Source organism: Genypterus blacodes, unplaced genomic scaffold (assembly GCF_046128005.1).
Source record: "Genypterus blacodes isolate CSIRO-AG114 ecotype Tasmania unplaced genomic scaffold, CSIRO-AGI_Gbla_v1 ptg000028l_1, whole genome shotgun sequence".
NCBI lineage: Eukaryota > Metazoa > Chordata > Actinopteri > Ophidiiformes > Ophidiidae > Genypterus > Genypterus blacodes.
In genome coordinates this window covers 2,715,190-2,733,931 of record NW_027466841.1, presented here as the reverse complement: position 1 = coordinate 2,733,931, position 18,742 = coordinate 2,715,190, and the positions used below count along the sequence as shown (strand labels likewise).

Genomic DNA, 18,742 nt, shown 5'->3' with positions numbered 1-18,742 from the left:
TCCATGCCACTGACTGACCACCTAATGGTTATTGTATTGTTGTGTTCTAGCCTAAAAATAGATGTATTGATGAGATGATATTCCAAAACCATTATCTCAGAAATCATAGTCATAATCAAGTCATAGTAAGAGCATATACATACTTTATTTTTAAACTCTTGTTTACAATGATGTTCACAGGAACACAACCCAAATATTATTTTTTACAAGATCAACCAAAACAACTAAAGCTTGACAGTGGAGATTGGAGTGAAAGTATCTGCAGCAGCAGCTGGGTGATAAAAATGAAACACAAGCACAAGTAAACCTACATGTGCAGTAAATCAGCACATGTGGTACAAAAAGTGACTCGAGCTTAACACACACACTTCAGATCACAGTCTGAAAAGCCCCTTTTAGAAGGTGAGATGATGTGTGTGACTTTCTGTAGGTGTCTCACTTTTTTTCTTTCTTTTTTTTTTTACACAATGAAATACAGCGTCCTAAATGCTCGATGTTTCATCTGTGACCTCCTTGATGCCCTTAAGCTATGAAGGTCAATGCCATAAAGTGTATACTTTAGCTTTTTCCATTGTGGTGGAGGACCCATTGTCAGTTATACAGTATATCAGTGCAACACTCAACATTCATAATATATGAATGAACGCTGGCATGATGTCTATCAAACATGTGCTCCATCCTTACATTAATAATGACCACCTAAACAAATAAAAAAGTAATAAATATAACACATTTCCATAATTAAACATATTCAGAAATGCCGTCGCGTGAGCCTGGAATACATCAGCCCTCAGCATCTCACACCTGTATGTCACTGCAGGAGATGCCAGTAGATAATCCCTTTAAAACCTCCTGGTGCAGTAATGATGAATTTCCCCATATCCAGCCAGCGTGATGGCATTTATTTCTCCCATAATTAGGAGCTGGTGTGAACAGATTCATTTAATGCCGTGTTACATTTAGCAAATGAAACCAAATACACTGGAGGTAAAGTGGATGAAACTGTGGATTAGTTTACTTTCTGGATGGTGTCCATTGGCATGTCATCAGGCAGCATTAAAGTGACCCAAAATCCATTTTTGTATGAAACATACTACCTGCATGTTTGGAATATAGCTCTAAAATTTGTCGTTGATAGAGATTTTGACATTTTCTGCTCCTCAAATTTAATAATATTAGAATATTTAAATGCCAGATTTATTTATTGATTACGTACAAATTGTCTCTACGGCATCTACCCTTATGTGCTCTTCACTCCGTTTCCAAACCTTACGGGCTAGATTTACCAAGGCGTTTGTGAGGTTTTACAGATGGAAATGAGAAAAAATGCCATTTCTCCATATTTACTAACGTGATGCATCAGTGAGATTGCGCTGCTAAAACGAGAAAAAGGGAAGAGAATGGAAACGTTTGCATATGGCTCACTATGGCTGATGTATCATGGCTGGTCAAAGTTGCGGCAAAAGTAATTGTGTCAACTATTTACAGTATTTGAAAAGCAGGTGTTAACTTCTTTGCGGCCCTAGACTGTAGGCATAACATCTGTCTCTTAGAAGGAGAGTGTTTCTGAATTGAATACCGATCTGCTGCTTATTTGTCTCGCAATATTAGCATTTTCCATGTTTTTCAGTTTGATATGAATAGATTTTTGAACTCATCTGCGTTAATCCGGATCCCTATACTGTTCTTGACCACGTAGCATTCACACACTAGGGTTGGCCAGCTTAAAGCTGAACTCGCCTTTATGTTAGGAAGCATATTGCTGATGGAATGATGGCAGTTAAAGTAGTCTTGCAGCTGTCAAAACCAACACTCATGCATTGCCTCACGCGAGCATGGGCACCTGGCCAATCGTAGCGATTGAATGCCGAATAAGTAGGAGTAGGATCCGGAATAATACCTCTCACCTCTTTGAAAAAACAGTTTCTTTGGCATCAGTCAACATGGTGGCAGATCCCATGGAATAAAATAAAAATGTAAACAAAGAATGAGAACTATATTAACCTACTGAATGATAAAACACATGTTCACATAAAAATGATGGTATTGTGAAGTATACTGATGTAAAATAAAGCGATGGAGGGAGATTCTAATGAAACTGAATGCTTGACCTGAACACATTCACGAAGGGAAAGAAGAAATTTGCACCTTGTCTGGTAATTTGCATCGTGCTTAGTAAATCTACCCCTAAGAGCGCAGATGACACAGTACACAGAACTGCTGAATACCATTTCACAAGGGCCATTCTTATTTGTTTTCATCCATTGGCAACACTGTTAATTGATTTAATTGTGATTGTGTTTGCAGGAACCGCTTCACTCAGCACACAGCTAATGTCACGTTCACAAGACATTAGAATTCTTAGATTTAGGAGAGAAAACGTTTATGATAACATTATGTCAGCAGCTCTGTGCGCTAACACCGTGGATGTTTGTGCTTCTGTCCTCTGGTTTGGAAATGGAGTGAAGAACGCATTCTCACAGTTTGTTTATATAAATCTTCAGAACGTAGAGAAACCAAGATACATTTTCGCAAACGTTGTGTTCAACGTTCAACTAAGACAACAACCACCCAACTGAACAGCAGAGACAAGAAAATATAACACTGAGCAACAAACCCAGACATTTGGGGAGTTTGTAGCAGTTTGTAGTTTGTAGCAGAGAGTGTACTCCTCTGTCCGGAGTGTGTCCTTGGTTTGTGACAACAGCTTTTTGCCCCCGGCACAAGCTTGACCGCATCCAAGGGTGATGCCACAGCCTGAACCTTTTCCGGGAAAACTTGCTAAATTTAGAGAGCAAGTCTGATATTGGCTGAATGTATGTATCATTTATGTTCTGCATGCTTTATCAAATAACAACCTGAACGTTGGGATGGAGCTGGTCAATCCAACATCTTTCTCATCAGTCCTCCAACAAGTTTCAGACCAGCCCAGAGTCCTTGGCCATCTTGTAAAAGGCTCCTCTCTGAGCGAGGAGACTGGATGGTGAGTCAAACTCTACCATCTGCCCTTTGTCCAACACCAGGACCCTACAGCAAGACACCACTCATCATAATGTTGCAGAAATTTAAATACTAAAACTTTTGGTAAAAGTTAAAGTGCTGCATAAATCTAAAGTTAGTGGAGTCATTAGATTGTGTGTGTGGTGCAAATTGTACCTGTCATAGTCCATGATGGTGTTGAGGCGATGGGCGATGGTGAGGACAGTGCAGTCTTCAAATTGAATTCGGATGGTGGACTGGATAAGATTGTCTGTCTCCAGGTCTACAGCTGCTGTGGCTTCATCTAGGACGAGGATCTTTGTCTTTCTGAGCAGAGCTCGGGCCAGGCACAGCAGCTGCCGCTGACCCACACTAACACAGACAAGATACACAAGAACCACAGCAGCAAAGTGAGTGAGTTTTTCTAGACTCTGATTCAAGCTGGACTGGTAGTGTTAAGGGTTAGTCAATTATTATTAAGGTTTTTTTTAAATAGATGGTTGCATCTCTGGTGTCAACACTATAAAAGTTATGACATGCATCTCATTTTACCAGCCAATCACAACCTCTGTGACCATGCTTCATGCTGGTCATACCTGAGGTTCTCCCCTCCTTCACTACACTCTTGGCTGAGTCTGTCTGGCAGGCTGGACACAAAGTTTTTCAGGTGGGACAGTTCTAGAGCCCTCCACACTTCCTCATCAGAGTAGCTGTCAAAGGGATCCAAGTTCATCCTCAGAGAGCCTGAAAACAGAACCGGGTCCTGAGGAGATGAAAGGACATGACACCCATCACTCAGGCAGGACAATCACTCACAGTAGGATTTTTTCAGTGAAACAAACTGTCATTCCGAGCAGATGACTGAATAATTGGTTGTCAACATTGTGTTTTCTGCATTTAATCTCAAGTTACCTGTGGTATAATTGTGATTCTGGAGCGTAGCTCATGGAGGCCCAGCTGAGAGATGTCCAGCCCATCAATGAAGATGTGGCCCTCAGCTGCCTCAATGATCCGGAAAAGCCCAAGTGTTAGGGATGACTTCCCTGCTCCTGTTCGCCCCACAATACCCACCTAATTTTCCAGAATACAGGTCATGGACACATACCAAACAGGACAGATACACTGCAAAAGCAAACATTTGGGATTAAATTTTGTGAATAAATAGCTTTCAAATTTAACAAAATCTCATTGCTCATGTCTCTTGTAATAGCAGCATGCAGACCTTCTCTCCTCCTTTAATGCAGATGCTGATGTGGTGGATGGCGAGATCGAGATCCTGGCGGTAGCGAAGGCCAAAGTCTCTAAAGTCTATGCAGCCATCTGTGGGCCACCCCTGGGGAACGTTGGATGGCTCGTGTCTCCACTCTGCCTAGGAGAAAAAAAAGATCCACAGGTAGATCGGCTAAAGAAGCAGAGGATTAACGTCTGTGTGAAGGATAAAGCCAACAAGTCCTCAATCCCGTACCTCTTTCTCTGTGTCGCTGTACTCTTTCACTTTTTCTACAGCCACGATGTTGGTCTCCACATCAGAGGACATCCTCACCAGCCAGGTCAAAGAGGCAGTCAGCTGTGCAACAACAAGAGCAAGTCATTGCATCTGCATACATCAAGCCATTGTCCACTCTTTACCTAAACTACGATTATTAATAAGAATTATTTGACTTGTTGCTGTATGCAGCGGTTTCTATGCAATACTGTGTATCAGGTGTACTTGTCTATTAACAGGGATGCCAGAATATAGAATAGAGGAACTTGAATAGAATATCAGGCTGATGTTGGCACAGAGAGATATGTGGGGGTAGTAATTAAAATCATTTTTAAAATACAAAGTGTGTTTAGAGCTTAAGTTTGCTTCGGTGCCTCAATGTTCAGTTTATATGAGCAAAAAAAGATGAAATTGCTTTTAAATGACAGCAGGGCATCACCATATCAACCAAAACGTTTGAAGGAGTGTAAAAGTCTAAAGGAGTCAAAATGGCAAATGGGACAGAAGCTCCTAGGTGCAGGTTATAAAATGATGTGTGTAGTTTACCTGGAGGGCGTAGGAGATTGAGAGTCCCATGGTGCCAGGACTGAGGTTCTCTCTGGCTATGACGGCAAACAAAGCAGCAAATGTCACGATGAAGCTTCCAACAAACTCCAAACGCACTGCCAGCCACCTGTGCAAATACAAAGAGACACACAAGCACACATATCCAAGAACATGAAAAAAATTTAAGAGGAAACACAAGAGATTGTTTGAATTGTTGGGAAAATAATTTGGGCAAGAGCTCTGACCTGTTAGCTACAATGCTGGGGTAATAGGCCTTCTGGTTATGGTCCACCCGTCGGTCACTGTCATGGATGAAGCGGTCTTGTTCACCGAAGGCTCGGATGACGGAGGTGCCTAGCAGCGTTTCGTTGAAGTGGGTATAGATGGGTGAACGACTGACTGACTCCAGGCGCTTCAGCTGACGAGATGATGCCACATAAAATCTCTAGGGCGAGTTAGGATAAGGAGAATTTATTAAGACACAACTATCACTCTTCACTGCATCCATATTCTTCTGGGTTTGATTTGTCCATAACATGTCTCCTTGGAAACATCCTTTGTAACAGCAGGAGTAAACAGTGGTCAAACAATTAAAACAGAAAGTTTTCCTCTGAAACCCCCAACTGACCTGCACAAAAAAGTAGATGAGGCCAAGAAAGGGGATGATGATGGCCACCAGTGGTGTAGCAACCAGGATGATGACACAAGCTCCTGTGACATTGAAGAGTGAGCCCATGAACATTTTAATGATGCTTGGTATCACTGTGTCTATGGTGTCTATCTCCTTGGCAAAGCGATTGACCAGGTTCCCACTGGGCGTTCGCTCGAAGAAGGACATTGGTGAGCGTAAGACGTCATACAGCATGGACTGATGGAGGTAGCGTGAGGCAAGGATGCCCCCTATGGATACGGAGAAGGAGTAGCCAAACACTGCCACACCTGGAAGAGATCGTTGAGGTGTTTAGACACATGAAGTCTTCATCGTTACCATCGAAGATTTAAACCACTGTTGATAAGATTTCATCGAGACTTATATTAAGTTGATATATGCCACATGAAATGGCAAAGCAACATGGCACCAACTTGCTGTGTTTCACTTCAAGCTGACCAAAGTTATGTCCCCCTTCTTTCTGATCCCCGCCCCCACTGTTTCCTCACCCTGAGACAGGCCAAGAGTGCCGTACACGCCAAGCCTCATCAACCTGTTGGGCTGTGTCCCATTCACAACAGGGTCATCCGTCCACAAGCTGAGCCAGTAGTTGGAAAAGAGGGAAACCAGGTGATGTGTGAGGAAAAGCAGCAGACTGATGCAGGACAAGGCAACCCCAATAGCTTTGTAGTATTCCCAAAACACCGACAGCTTCACCTGGAGGCAAAGAGAACACCAAGCAGGCTCTCAGGATTAACATCATCAAGATTCTTGCTTGTCCGACGTGGTCGGATACCAAGTCAGAAAGTAACTGTTTATACCACTCTAGAAGGTGGGGCAAGATGCCATCCATCATTTGATGGCAGGCTCTTGTGTTTAAGCATGTGAAGCCTCTACCTACCCGTCCTGTGTTGGCCTTGTCAGCCTCAGTAAGCTTGCCCACAGTGGTCTTGGCCTTGTTGTCCAGCTCCTCTCCCTCCTTGCCCCTGCTGGACTGTTTGCTGAGGAAGTATGTATAATAATTATTACAATAAACATAATGAAATCTACAAAAAAGATGATATACTTCCTTTATTTCAAGTTGAATATTTAAAAAGGAGAAGCATCTAAATTGTGCTTTGATAAGTGTATTCTATGGAAGATGACGGGTGACATCCTGTCTTAATAAAACTAGCGCGCCATGAGTTAAAATGAGAAAAATAAGTTGTGCCATAAGAAAACAAGACTTATTAACACAAAGGTACAGGATCTTCAGGACACCATGGACATTGATGAGGCTTTTTGAATGCATTTTAAACTAGGGTTAGTGACATACAAAGATATACTGAAGTCATTAACAAGGGGCAGATGGTTATACTATTGACTGTGGCTACTGAAGCAGTACAAAAAGAGAAACTCTAGTTTCAGTTTGACTCACTCAAGAGGAGTTGCTGCACTGCCATTCTCCAGTCCTCCCACTTCTTTCTTTGCCACACTCTCTGAATCTGAGGAAGAAAACAAAGAAAAGATACCACTTATATCCCTTATTGTTTGCAGCAAATAACATGATTAATTTAACTGACATCTTTCCAAAGCAATGCTTAATTTGGATAGCTCTCAAAAAATAGCAATATCAACATAACAATTTCCCCATTTTGAATAAACACGTGCAATACATTGCAATTTCTTGTTAATGTAATACAGGAGATGCGTCTGTGACATGAGTTGACTTAATTCCTTGTCATGGTAGTCTAGTCTGTGTCAGTTGAAGATGGAATGGAACTTTAATGAGTTTCTCCGCTTTTCAAACTGTGTCTCCAAATCCTCCTTTCTGCAAAATGTGCAGTGTGTTTGCAAATTCCCGTTTTGCAAGGAATTTGACAAGTGCAACTTTCAGCAGTGTTTTAAATGAGGCCTTGCTTTGGCCCCTCAGACTTTCACCTATGAAAAGCTTAGCTGGAAGCAGTTTGGCTTCAGAGGATGTCTGGATTTTTTTATGATAAAATCCTTCATTGTTGGCAGAAGGCTGGATAATCCAAAATTTTGTTTCCTCATCCAGCTAATGAGGCGCTGTGTGTATCTTAGTACCATTAGTGTCAGTGTGGTCAACAGCGTAGGTATGCAGAAACTCAGCAAAGGCTCCCTCTTTGGCAAGCAGCTCCAGGTAGGATCCCATCTCTGTGATCTCTCCATCAACCATCACCAGGATCAGATCAACCTGGGGCAGGTAGCTCAATCCATGGGTCACTAGGATGCGTGTCTGTAAAAGTCAATAACACACACTGACACATTTTGCAAGAAACGCCATGCAACCATCTAACATGTGTAAAACAGGATACTGTATGTCTACCATTATCTACAGTTCGCTCTAAAGGTTATGTACCACTATAGTAAACATGGTTTCTACACTTGTTAACCAATTGAATACCAAAACTTTAACTTTTGGATGATGTCATAAGTAAAGGAACCTATACGACTACACTATGGCACTGTAAACTGTAGGTGAGGACTTCAACTTGAAAGGTCACATGAAAGGTAACAACAACATACACCCATCACTTCCTGGGTCTTAAGAGTTTTTCCAGCTGTAAAAAAAGCAATAAGCAATAAGCTGCAAATGAAAAGTCAGTGCTGAATGTGTTCATATTCAGTGTAAACAGTTGGTCACACCTTGTCCTTCAGCAATCCCTGTGGGCCAATGACTTTCTCAAAGATGTGCTTTCCTACATGGGCATCAACTGCAGACAGGGGGTCATCCAGGAGGTACACAGCACGGTCACAGTACACGGCCCGGGCGAGGCTCACCCTCTGCTTCTGCCCTCCAGACAGGTTAACTCCCTATACACGGGAGGGTGAGACAAAGAAACATAAACAAGATAAAGCTATTTTTAGACAGAAGAAAAACACACCCATGCTTTTGTGGGCTGGCCTCCACTGTTCAACTATCTTAACACTCATTGGTTGTACTACTTCTGAAGAAGAATGTGGAAGTAATAAAAAGTGTAACTGAGGAAGAGCAACCAAGTCCAGTGGACATGAAAGCAGAAAGAAAGACATTTACTCGCTGTAGAGTGTAGCAACAATGCAGACAGACAGTGGTTTAGTGTGTTGGTACCTTCTCTCCAATCTCGGTGTCATCTCCGGCAGGCAGAATGTCCAAGTCAGGCAGCAGGGCACTCGCCTCCAGCACCTGCTGATACCAGGCCTCCTGTCTTTCCTGGCCAAACATAATGTTGTCTTTCAGGGTGGCATTCTGGATCCAGGCCTGCTGTGGAACATACGCCACCAAACCCTGCAGGAAGGATTTTCATTTGTTATCATCACAAGATGCCAGACCGCCATTGTGAAATTCATTATTTCTATTAAGTTATGCGACAAGTTGTTACATTGTTTTATATTGTGTGCCTGTGTGTATTGTGTGTGAGTGTGAGTCAGCAACAACCTTGACGGCCACAGTTCCCTCTAGTTTTTCCATTTCTCCCAACAAGGCAGAGAGCAAGGAAGACTTTCCTGAGCCCACATGTCCAACCACAGCCACTAAGGAGCCATCTGGGATGCACACATTCAGTCTGCTGACAGAAAAGGCTAAAAGTTATCATTACTTATCAGCTTCTCCTGCTTCAGTCTGAGGAAGGTGACCTACAAAAATGTTGCAATATCGTCATCCTGGAAGAAGACACTTTAAATCTTTGTGCACATGCTTTGTTAAGCAGTCAAAAGCCAGATGTGCGTCAGCCACAAGCCAAGCACAGCCATATTACATAGTGTTTTGGCTGCCTCCCTGAAATTGGGCTGAGTCAGGGTTTAAATGTTTCTGTATCCGGTGCAGGTGAGAAAGTGACCATAGATCAGTGCACTAAGCAAACTTTATATTTGTTTGTAGGATGCCTTTGGTAGACAGCATCGAAAACTATAGCAGTAATTTGACTGACTAACTATTGTCTTGTGTTTTGAACTAACATGAATGCTGCCAACTTACTGGTTGGGGTAAAATATGGTTATTATTTTTAGTCAATGCTTGCAACGATTAAGAGAATGACGTAACACACACCTTTTGAGTGTTGGTGGTTCAGTTTTGGACCAGCTGAAAACTCCATCCACAATGGAGATACTGTGCTGAGCTGAGAGGATGGAGGAAAGAACAGAAAGGAGTATATGTGAATATATTTGTATCAAAGCTTGAACACACACAAACACACACAGGATGAGTGAAGTTGGCTGAGCCACATTCTTCAGATAACAAAAAAAAATATATAAAAGAAAAGATCCTGCCAATTGTTGGTGCTGCGTTTGTGCTACAAATCGTCTGGTATTCTACACAACAACATTCAGCTTGAGCTCTTTTATCATTTAAATGCTCTTGTGCTCATTACAAAAACACATTTGTGGTTGATAATTCTTAACTAAATTAATCAAATTAAAACTTGCTGCACCCACATTCCTACATGAAACAACACCACACATGACAGGTTTACGAAGTGAGCTGATAACATCGTCAGTGGAAAACTGTTAATGTGCTAGCAGCACAAAAGCAGCACTTACAAATGGCACTTGTTTTATTACTAAAGAATATGGCTGAGCCAACTTCACTCTCATACACAATGCGAGTGCAGTTAAAGATTTGACAAGATTTGAGGGAAAGAACTGCACATTTCTGAGAGACAAAGAAGTGGAAGGCAATGGAAGAAAAATGACAAAAGCAAAAGAAAGATGCTCACAGCCTGCTAGAATTTTGCGTTCCACGCTCTGCTCCTGCAGCTCCTCATGGGACAGGAACACTCTCAGACGCTTCAAAGACACACTGGCCTGAAGAGGTACAGAAAAATCTCTTTTTAGTGTTAAGATCGAAAACCTAAAACAGACAACTGTGCAGCAATTTCTAAAGAAAATGTTCTGTATAGCTGATGTAATGATATGGTCAGGCTACTTTGTGGAATCATTTCAAGTGACAGTGTAGGTATACCAACCTGTACAATACTGCTGATGACCATGGGCAGCATGTTGAGGGGAAAACGCAGGATATTAAAGAGTGCCAGTGACACAAAGGCCTTCTGGGCATCTAAGACGTTGTGCTCATCACTCAGCACATACACAGAGAAAGTGGATAGAGCAACCTAGAGAAGGTAGGAGGGGTCAAAGACAAACAAATTTGAGCTTACAATGGTTCGATGAATTTGATGCCAAATAGAAAAACAGAACTAGTACAGCATCTTAAAGCTAGCCATTAGGCATTACTTATTTTTTACTTTTACTTAATTTGCTGCATATGACAATCAAACTGTTGGGATTTCTTTATTTTTTTTTATCTAGGGTTACATATACAGGAATCGGCATAAAGTCACAACAACTCACATTTGTGACCTGAGCAACGTATCCGAGGATATAATATGTATATAATATATAATACGACACCAACTGAACACGTCTTACAAAATCTTCATAGCACGACACAAAGCAATGCTCAGACTTCATTGAGCTGCAGTTACCAATGTCATTCTCAGTCTATTTCATTGGCATAGAGGTGGCTGCTTTGTCAGTTACTGAGCTACACAGGTAAAGTATCTTCAGGTAACATGAACTGTCCTCATCTGGTGGACTCTCCCTAATCCCTTTCAGATGTTGACTGTTTCAAACTGCACTCAATACCGCTGTATAATTCTTGTGGGCTTGTCAGATTGGTTAGTCTGGAAAATACCACTATTATAGCCTCACGAGTCCTCACGGAGTTGATGCAGTTAGCTTTCCTCCTCTAAGCAGTGCTGCTAGATTAGACAAGTGTTCCAACCAACTTACAGTACACTCCGGCCTGCACTCTGGCTATACTGCCTGCACAGGCTAGACTAGTTAGTCAAGTCAAGCAAATACCAGTGAGTCAGAGTGAGAGTGTGCACATTTGTATCTACTATATTGCATGGATGTGGTCTCTGCTATGTGCTGACTCACCAGAAAGGGTGCACAGACCCATGTGAAGGACGATACAGCACCCAGATAGGCGGCCTTCTTTAGCACCTGCAACTCCTTCTCACGAATAGCAGACACCTTTTGTTTGAATGCCAGCTCCCAGGCATACAGCTTCAGCATCTTGATGCCATTCATCATCTCATTCATCAGCTTTATGCGGTTATCCTTACTGGTCATCTGGGCTACCTGTTCAACACACATGCACAAAACATACGCAATAAAGCTAAAAGGGTAATCAATGCAAAGTTTAATTCAAAGAAAAAAAATACGTAAAGGGAATGCAACATTTAAAATTATAGGACACAGTATGACTATTTCTATATCCTTAAGGAAAACATTGACAGTGTTTGTCTGTTTTGGAGTCTCACCTGGTAGGTTTTGGTCTTCATGGCGATGACGGCGTTGACAGGAACCATCAGAACCATCACAGCAACTCCAGCCAACACTGATGGCCCCAGGTTCTACACAACAAAAACAATACATCCCATTACCCTAATCAATGAATGAGAAAGGCAGTCAACATCTGGAACATATTGTTTATAATAATAATTTTAACCCATTCCAACATTTGATTGAGCATTATGACATCAGTATCAAGAAGTTCTATCTAGGGTCTCCCAGTAAACACTTATTTGTTTACTGGGAGATCGAACTAATACTTCTATGAGCAAAGCCATGGGTGGTGCCCTTGGCCACAGTTCACTGAAAAGGTAAATTGTTATTCGTGTTTTTGTACCTGCCAGAGGAAGTAGAAGGCTAGAACCACCTGTAGAGGGGCAGACCAGATCATGTTGATATAAGTGATAAGATCCATGAAACGCTGAGCATCCACTGACATCAGGTTGACAATCTCTCCCACAGTAGAGGTGCGTCGTGCCGCATTGCTGATAACCAATGCCTGAAAAGATCCAACACAGGTACATAAAGGTTACTGCAGTCCAAATGTAGATTCTCAGACAGGGGGGTGCGGTATGGTGCGGTATGGTGCGTCTGTACACTACTGTTCAACAGTAATCACAGAAAAGTTGAAATGATATTTGCTTTCATTAAAGAAAGCTGAGTTTTCATTTGCTCCATTTAAATAAACTAAACAATCAACTGAGATCTCAGATCCCTGATTTAATCACTAAATTGATAAACTGTGGCGAAGCAAAATTCAATCTTCCTGGCAGCAAATTTACAGTTGGTCTCATAAATATGCCTCAAAGTGTGATTTGGGGCAAAAGCCCGAAGTTGAAGCCACACACACACCACCTACAGCTGACAACAAGAAGCTTGTTAGTGTCCACATCGGCAAAATTTTAGCTTCTTGTGAGACTTTGTAAATATCAGTTCCAGATGTTGTTATCCCCTCGTCTTTGCTGGGTTGTTTAGTGTGTACACAGAAAAACAAGATTATGGGAAAGATCGTTAGGTAACTTGGGAGATTAGAAGATGTTAAGATCTCTGTACCTTCCTGTACACAGCTCCAATGACGGCAGTGCGCAGTCTCATTCCTGAGACAAAGCAGACGTGAAAGTACTTTTGGAGTATGAGTGACTGCACAGCAGTACAAATGAACAGCAGAGCTGTGTAGAAATAGCCCTGCCAGGAGGGGGCATTGGAGTTGTTGACAAACTGGATCAATAGTCTGAAAAGGATTAAGGCGAGACGTCAGCACATGGAATGATAACAATAACAATTGCAATTCATACACGGATGGCAGAGGCAAAACATACAAGGAGCCAACTTGCACATCAGGAGCAGTTAGGGGTTCAGTGTCCTGCTCAACAAACTTCATCCACGTACAGGAGTTGAACCTTCCAATTCCAAGATGACCGCTCTAGCCCAGCTTCACTAACTCACAGTCACACAGTAGGCTGGTCCTCTCATGGTTTAAAGCCATGAGACGACTGGCCATGATGCCATGATCATTGAAACACTAATTATTTCTTTAAAACAACTATGTTTTATGCTTAAGCTGTAATTGTTGATGTTTACAACTTGTGGACAGATTTTATATCAACATGCCATTTACACCTTGATATTTGTGACAGGGATCAAATCAATGGGAGCATGCGAGCATGATCACCTTGTGGTCTACCAGATCGTCTAGCTTTCAAAGCATTTAAACCTGCATTAACATATGACCTCATTGTTTGGATAACACATCTGGATGTCGAGGACAGACGTAATCCTTGATGTAAATAAGACTTATGTGATTGCCATTTGAAAGTTCCTGCACTGCTCCCACCTCCCTGCACAATAAAAGACAAAACTCCATCTGCCAACAAGATTCTCACCTGAGGATCTCAGGCCCCACAAACATGAGGATGTCTTGGATGATCTTGTAGACGCAGGAGATCAAGAAGTAGGGGCCAAAGGTCAAACAGAGAGCCCAAAACAAGGAGGGCTCTTTTGTCTTCTTGGGGTTTTTTATAATAAATATCTCAGACTCCTCCATGGCCTCTTTGCTGTCTGTCCGTGCTGCCCCCTGAGGGGAGAACAAAGTCTTTTGCTCTGTTCTAAGAAAAGGATTAAGAACATTAATAGAAAACATCAACATCACCTCAACTAGAAATACATTAAACATAGAAAACATCAACATCACCTCAAGTGGAAAAACATTAAACATGAATTTGTCTTGAGAACAATAAGGAATAAATTGTGGTGCTTCTCTCAACCTTCACTATGACTACCAGTCATTATTTACAATATATAAGAATTATGAGGAGTACACACAGCAAAACAAAATCTGAATAACAATATAATTTATGAGCAGGAGAGGGAGACAATCCCAGAACGTTAAAAAAGAAGGTAAAAAAAAAAAAAGGAAAAGAAATTCAGTACACATTTGAAATTGCAAGTTTTGCTGAAAAAGACCTTAATTACCGCAATGTTTCTTGAGGTAGGCTTTGGCAAGTCCTTAAAAAAGTCATATAAAAAGTGTAACCTAAACAACTTGCCAAAACAACTTTGCGAAAAATAAATGTATTATTATGCATTCGTTCATCATACACTGAACGCACATGATCTAAAAAAACCTGCTGTGCTTGGCCCACCTTTTAACCTTTTGACACTCTTTGTCCCAACGCCGCACAAGCTGTGGAACAATCCTCTGGGAACAGTCATCAGGGTTCAAAGACCACAGGTCTTTTTCTTCCAGGGGGCGCTTGTAGCCAGTCACCAATAGCCTGACAGAGTTTGAGTCATGGGGGGAGTCGAAAGAGAATTTAATTTGGTAAAGCCTGTTTGTATTCATTTTTACATTTAGCAAATGATTTAATTTATATCTCAATTTTAGCATTTAAATTGAAGCAAGCATATAAAAACATAACAATGAGGCCTTTCTGAAACATTTTGGAGATTGTTTTTATACATAGGGAATAAGATATATCTGATATCATCTGTCTAAGGTTGCTGGATGACATCATTTACCATTACAGAAAGTATGGAGGGTAAGTGGTGTGCAAGACCTTACCTTAATCTATTAGATAATACATCGAGAATAAATTTATGTAATTACATTATTTTTTGCACATTTTAGTTTTATTGTTCAACTAGACAAACATTTACTAACCCTCTTCTGCATTAAGCACATGCTTACCTACTGATCCACCAGAAGGTTATTTTGGAGAGGAAGGAGGCTCCAAACTCGGGACAGAGATTCTGAATACATAAACGTAGACATTCTTACAATCTGACAGCTACATACAAAACTTAAGCTGGAGGGGCACTCAGACACCGATACTTTCATGACCACATAGCAGGGGGAATTTGGGTTCAGCACAGGGGCACTTATGGCTCAAATTCCAAACATTGCCATACAACGGAAGTGTTCACAACCCTCACTTTTTGCAGACTGGTGCATTTTATTTTAATGATGCTATGACTGCGATACTTCACTGTAGGGATGATATAATCAAAGTAATGAGCAGTATGTGGTGTTTGCCAGAAAAAGTGCTTGGAGCTCTCAGTTTGATTCTGTCTCATCGGTCCAGAGACTCTCTTACCTCATCCTCTCAGTTCTGCTGCCATATGCCTTTATGCCTGAAAATGTACTTACTTATAACCAGCTATTTGTAATCAGACACACACTATTGTTTGTTTTATGTCTTAAAGGCATGTTTTGTTTAAATGGGTGTACTTAAAAGCATCTTACTTGCGGTGGTAGCTGTAACATGTAAATCTTCTTATCTTATCTCAATGTGACGGACACTCACTTGGTCTTTCACAGCCTGGGAGAAGAGTGCGGGCTGGTCTGAGAGGCAGGACAGGAAGAGGGCAACCAGCAGCAAGGCGTAATACACATAGAAGGTGGCGTACCGCCACACACACACTGCTGATGGCTGAAAAGACACAGCAAACTTTGATACCTACGACTTACTGAACATTGCATTACTCTGATTAAAACATTTACAAATCTAAACCACATCATATCACAAATTCAACACAAGCTCTGACAAATGTTATCTAACAAACTAAGCCTGTAATAAGCTTTGCAATCTGAATACAGATTGCAAACCCCCCCCCCCCTTTCAGACTGACCTGGGCCAGGGCCTGGAGAATCTTGGACCTGAAAGTGACTGTGGCGCACAACAGGGCCAGTAGCCAGAATATCAGCATCACCCCAGAGGACTGAACCCCTTTGAGCCGTTCATACTGGATTAAGAAAGTGGCCAGCAACTGTAATAAACACACAGAAAACATAGGCCAAATAAAACTGTGGTTCAGTCTGTCCAGTTTTGCTCAGACATGTGACAATGTGACTTGACTAGGCATGTGATTTATAATTGAAAAAAATTAAAAAAAATTAAAAAAACTCACCATAGTGAGCCCAAGCATGGTTGGGCTGACCAAGTAGACGGCTGCGATGCTACCCTGGGTTCTTTCCCTGAAAGAATAGAAAACATCTGCCCAGCAGATTATCCACAGGAGAAAGCCAACAGCCTGCAGGGACAAAATACAAACACAGTCATAATACAGCAACTAACACATCAATTTAAAACAGTTATAAATTGTGTTTTACTATTAGAATAGCTGCCTATTTTGCTTCCCCCCCCCTTATTGGAAGGAAGTATAGCAAATGGCGGTGAAAAGTCGGTTGTAGCAGCAACAGTGCACTATAAGAGTCAAGTTGCAGTGTATATGTTGGCATATAGGGTTCCTCATTTCAAAAGTACAAATTACATTCCAAAATGTATGACAGTGTATGAGCTGTTGTCTGTAAGGCCTAATTTACACCTGCTTTAAAATGCAACCTGTTGCTGCCAGGTAACTGTGCACATTTTAATTGATTAAAGGGAGGAGGGGCATCCGTAGTAGTTAGGGAGGGGAGACAGACAGTTTTTTGACTCTTCTCTCCATCCATCTGCCGCGAATTTAGTCAAAAAATTGGTAAATTTATAAAACTGCTGTATCATTTTTTTCTTTGTTGAAGGAAACCGTTAAGATAACAAGCAGTCCTGTGGATTTCTCGTTTTTGTTTGGTGTGGATCGGGACAGGGGAATTGAAGGAGCTTCAACCTTCTTGCTGTGAGACAACAGTACTTACTGATCCAACTGAAGATAGGAAACAATTACAATAATAAACTTTATTTGCTAAAAAATCAGGCTCAAACTGCACAAATGTGTGGTCCACCAGGGGATGAATCAGTTCTTTCCTTTATATTCAGAAATTGACGTAGACAACTACAACATTCTGTCAAAAATTCTAAACTCTGGATCACTTTCCATATCTCAGCACCATATGGACCGATGTGCACTTAATGGTCGTAATGAAAGTCACAGTCTTGGCTTTGTGACAAAACTCACAGTCTTGGCTTTGTTGAGGTGATTCATGCAGATGTAGCCATGGCCGTGGTGGCAGAGGTAGATGAGGTAGATGGGGGCACACAGCCAGAGGTAGAGGCAAGGCATCCATACCAACACCGTGTTCTGGAAGCACTGGGTAAAGTCTGGGTTAGGAGAGTACCATGTGCGATTCCAATCCTGATAGAATGGAGAAAGGATAGTGAATGTCAAAAAGCAATACTTCAATGATTTCATTAGCAACAAATAGTGAATGTCTTAAAGCACTCACTATATCTCTGTGTCTACTTTTTTTTATAAAGTTATATTCAGTCTGTCGTAATATGATTTGCAATTAAATGTAATCTATCCCTGCAATTTTATATTTGAGGACCCTTAATGTAACTACTGAAGATTTTATACATTATATGTATTTTTATATTAATTGAATTTACTTACTTTATTTTATTTCTATGCTTACTGTTTACAATATAATTTTTCATGTCCGATGTCCGATGTAGGAATTTAATGTAATTTATATCCCTGATATTTGCAACTCAATCAGTCTTCAATACAAAAAAGGTTAATAGGAAAATTAGAAAGGATATAGACGCCATTCTGCGCGTGCGTTATCCAAATCAGGTTTCCGGCTCCAAATCGGGTAGCTTTAGTTGAAGTGAGGCAGCTTTAATTTACTTAACCCTTTAATCTCGCTCTGTAATACATTCCTCCAGTTAAAGGTGAAAGGGAGTTCCGCAGTGGTGTGACGAGGAGTATCCTCTGCCGCAGAACTTTACACGGCTTATTACTCCTAACAACCATAGTTACTATCAGTTATCGGTATTGTTTTGCGCATTATGCTAGTTTACAAATGGTACAAGAGGGATGTTGACAAAGTCTGCCATAGTAAACAACCAGCCGGTTACCTAAGCACGACCTAACAACAACAACGCGTAACATTTGAAGTTATCAGGAAACACACGAAGGAACAAACTCACCCAAAAGGGATCGGAGCTGCCTGAACTGCAGAAACTATCAAACCCCATTCATGCCGCGAGCAGAACTTGGAGTTGAGCGGAGCTTGGATTCTGTGAGCCCTTTGTGGAGCCGCAAATGTTTCTTCTTCTGCTTCCCCTTCTTCTTCTTGTTCCCGTGGCGACTCACTAAACGCTTCCACTGTCTCCTAGTGGAGTGGAGTGGGGCTGCAGGTTAGGCTCTCCTTTTCTATCGCGCACTTACATACAAAACAAAACATTAACTTTTTTATTTGTTCTACATTACTCAAGACATGTCAGGAGACAAATAAGAAATGCAGAGGGGAAAGAGGGAGGCCAGGGAGGACAAAAGTGGCTACATTAGATCGAAGGAGGACA

The 18,742-nt window shown here is 41.4% G+C and overlaps 1 protein-coding gene across 2 annotated transcripts; it reads right to left on the bottom strand.

Annotated features, from left to right (window-relative positions):
• Window positions 1–123: 123 nt before the first annotated feature.
• abcc1 (ATP binding cassette subfamily C member 1 (ABCC1 blood group)) lies at window positions 124–18,495 on the bottom strand. 2 transcript variants are annotated; one of them, XM_076144111.1, is made up of 31 exons: window positions 18,368–18,495; window positions 17,394–17,570; window positions 16,407–16,529; window positions 16,128–16,265; window positions 15,803–15,928; window positions 15,187–15,248; window positions 14,642–14,773; window positions 13,883–14,104; window positions 13,053–13,230; window positions 12,337–12,498; window positions 11,969–12,061; window positions 11,583–11,786; window positions 10,607–10,753; window positions 10,358–10,445; window positions 9,691–9,760; window positions 9,082–9,208; window positions 8,755–8,931; window positions 8,310–8,477; window positions 7,728–7,899; window positions 7,078–7,144; window positions 6,562–6,661; window positions 6,170–6,377; window positions 5,640–5,950; window positions 5,257–5,456; window positions 5,012–5,138; window positions 4,445–4,546; window positions 4,202–4,348; window positions 3,892–4,050; window positions 3,576–3,742; window positions 3,157–3,351; window positions 124–3,027 (listed from the first exon to the last, which is right to left on the bottom strand). In XM_076144111.1, the coding sequence occupies exons 1-31, from the start codon at window positions 18,413–18,415 to the stop codon at window positions 2,919–2,921; spliced, it is 4,506 nt and encodes a 1,501-aa protein (XP_076000226.1). In that variant the 5' UTR covers window positions 18,416–18,495; the 3' UTR covers window positions 124–2,918. The 2 variants fall into 2 exon arrangements, with proteins under 2 accessions (XP_076000226.1, XP_076000227.1); XM_076144112.1 differs by lacking the exons at window positions 124–3,027; window positions 3,157–3,351; window positions 3,576–3,742 and having other exon boundaries at window positions 4,021–4,101.
• Window positions 18,496–18,742: the final 247 nt, after the last annotated feature.

Excerpts from the sequence above, each read along its gene's own strand:
- abcc1 (XM_076144111.1), bottom strand. The coding sequence starts at position 18,415 with ATGGGGTTTGATAGTTTCTGCAGTTCAGGCAGCTCCGATCCCTTTTGG. Across the intron at positions 15,249-15,802 it reads CCCAGGCTGTGAAAGACCAA|AATCTCTGTCCCGAGTTTGG; the intron begins GTGAGTGTCCGT and ends TTATGTATTCAG. Across the intron at positions 14,105-14,641 it reads GAGTGTCAAAAGGTTAAAAG|AACAGAGCAAAAGACTTTGT; the intron begins GTGGGCCAAGCA and ends TCCTTTTCTTAG.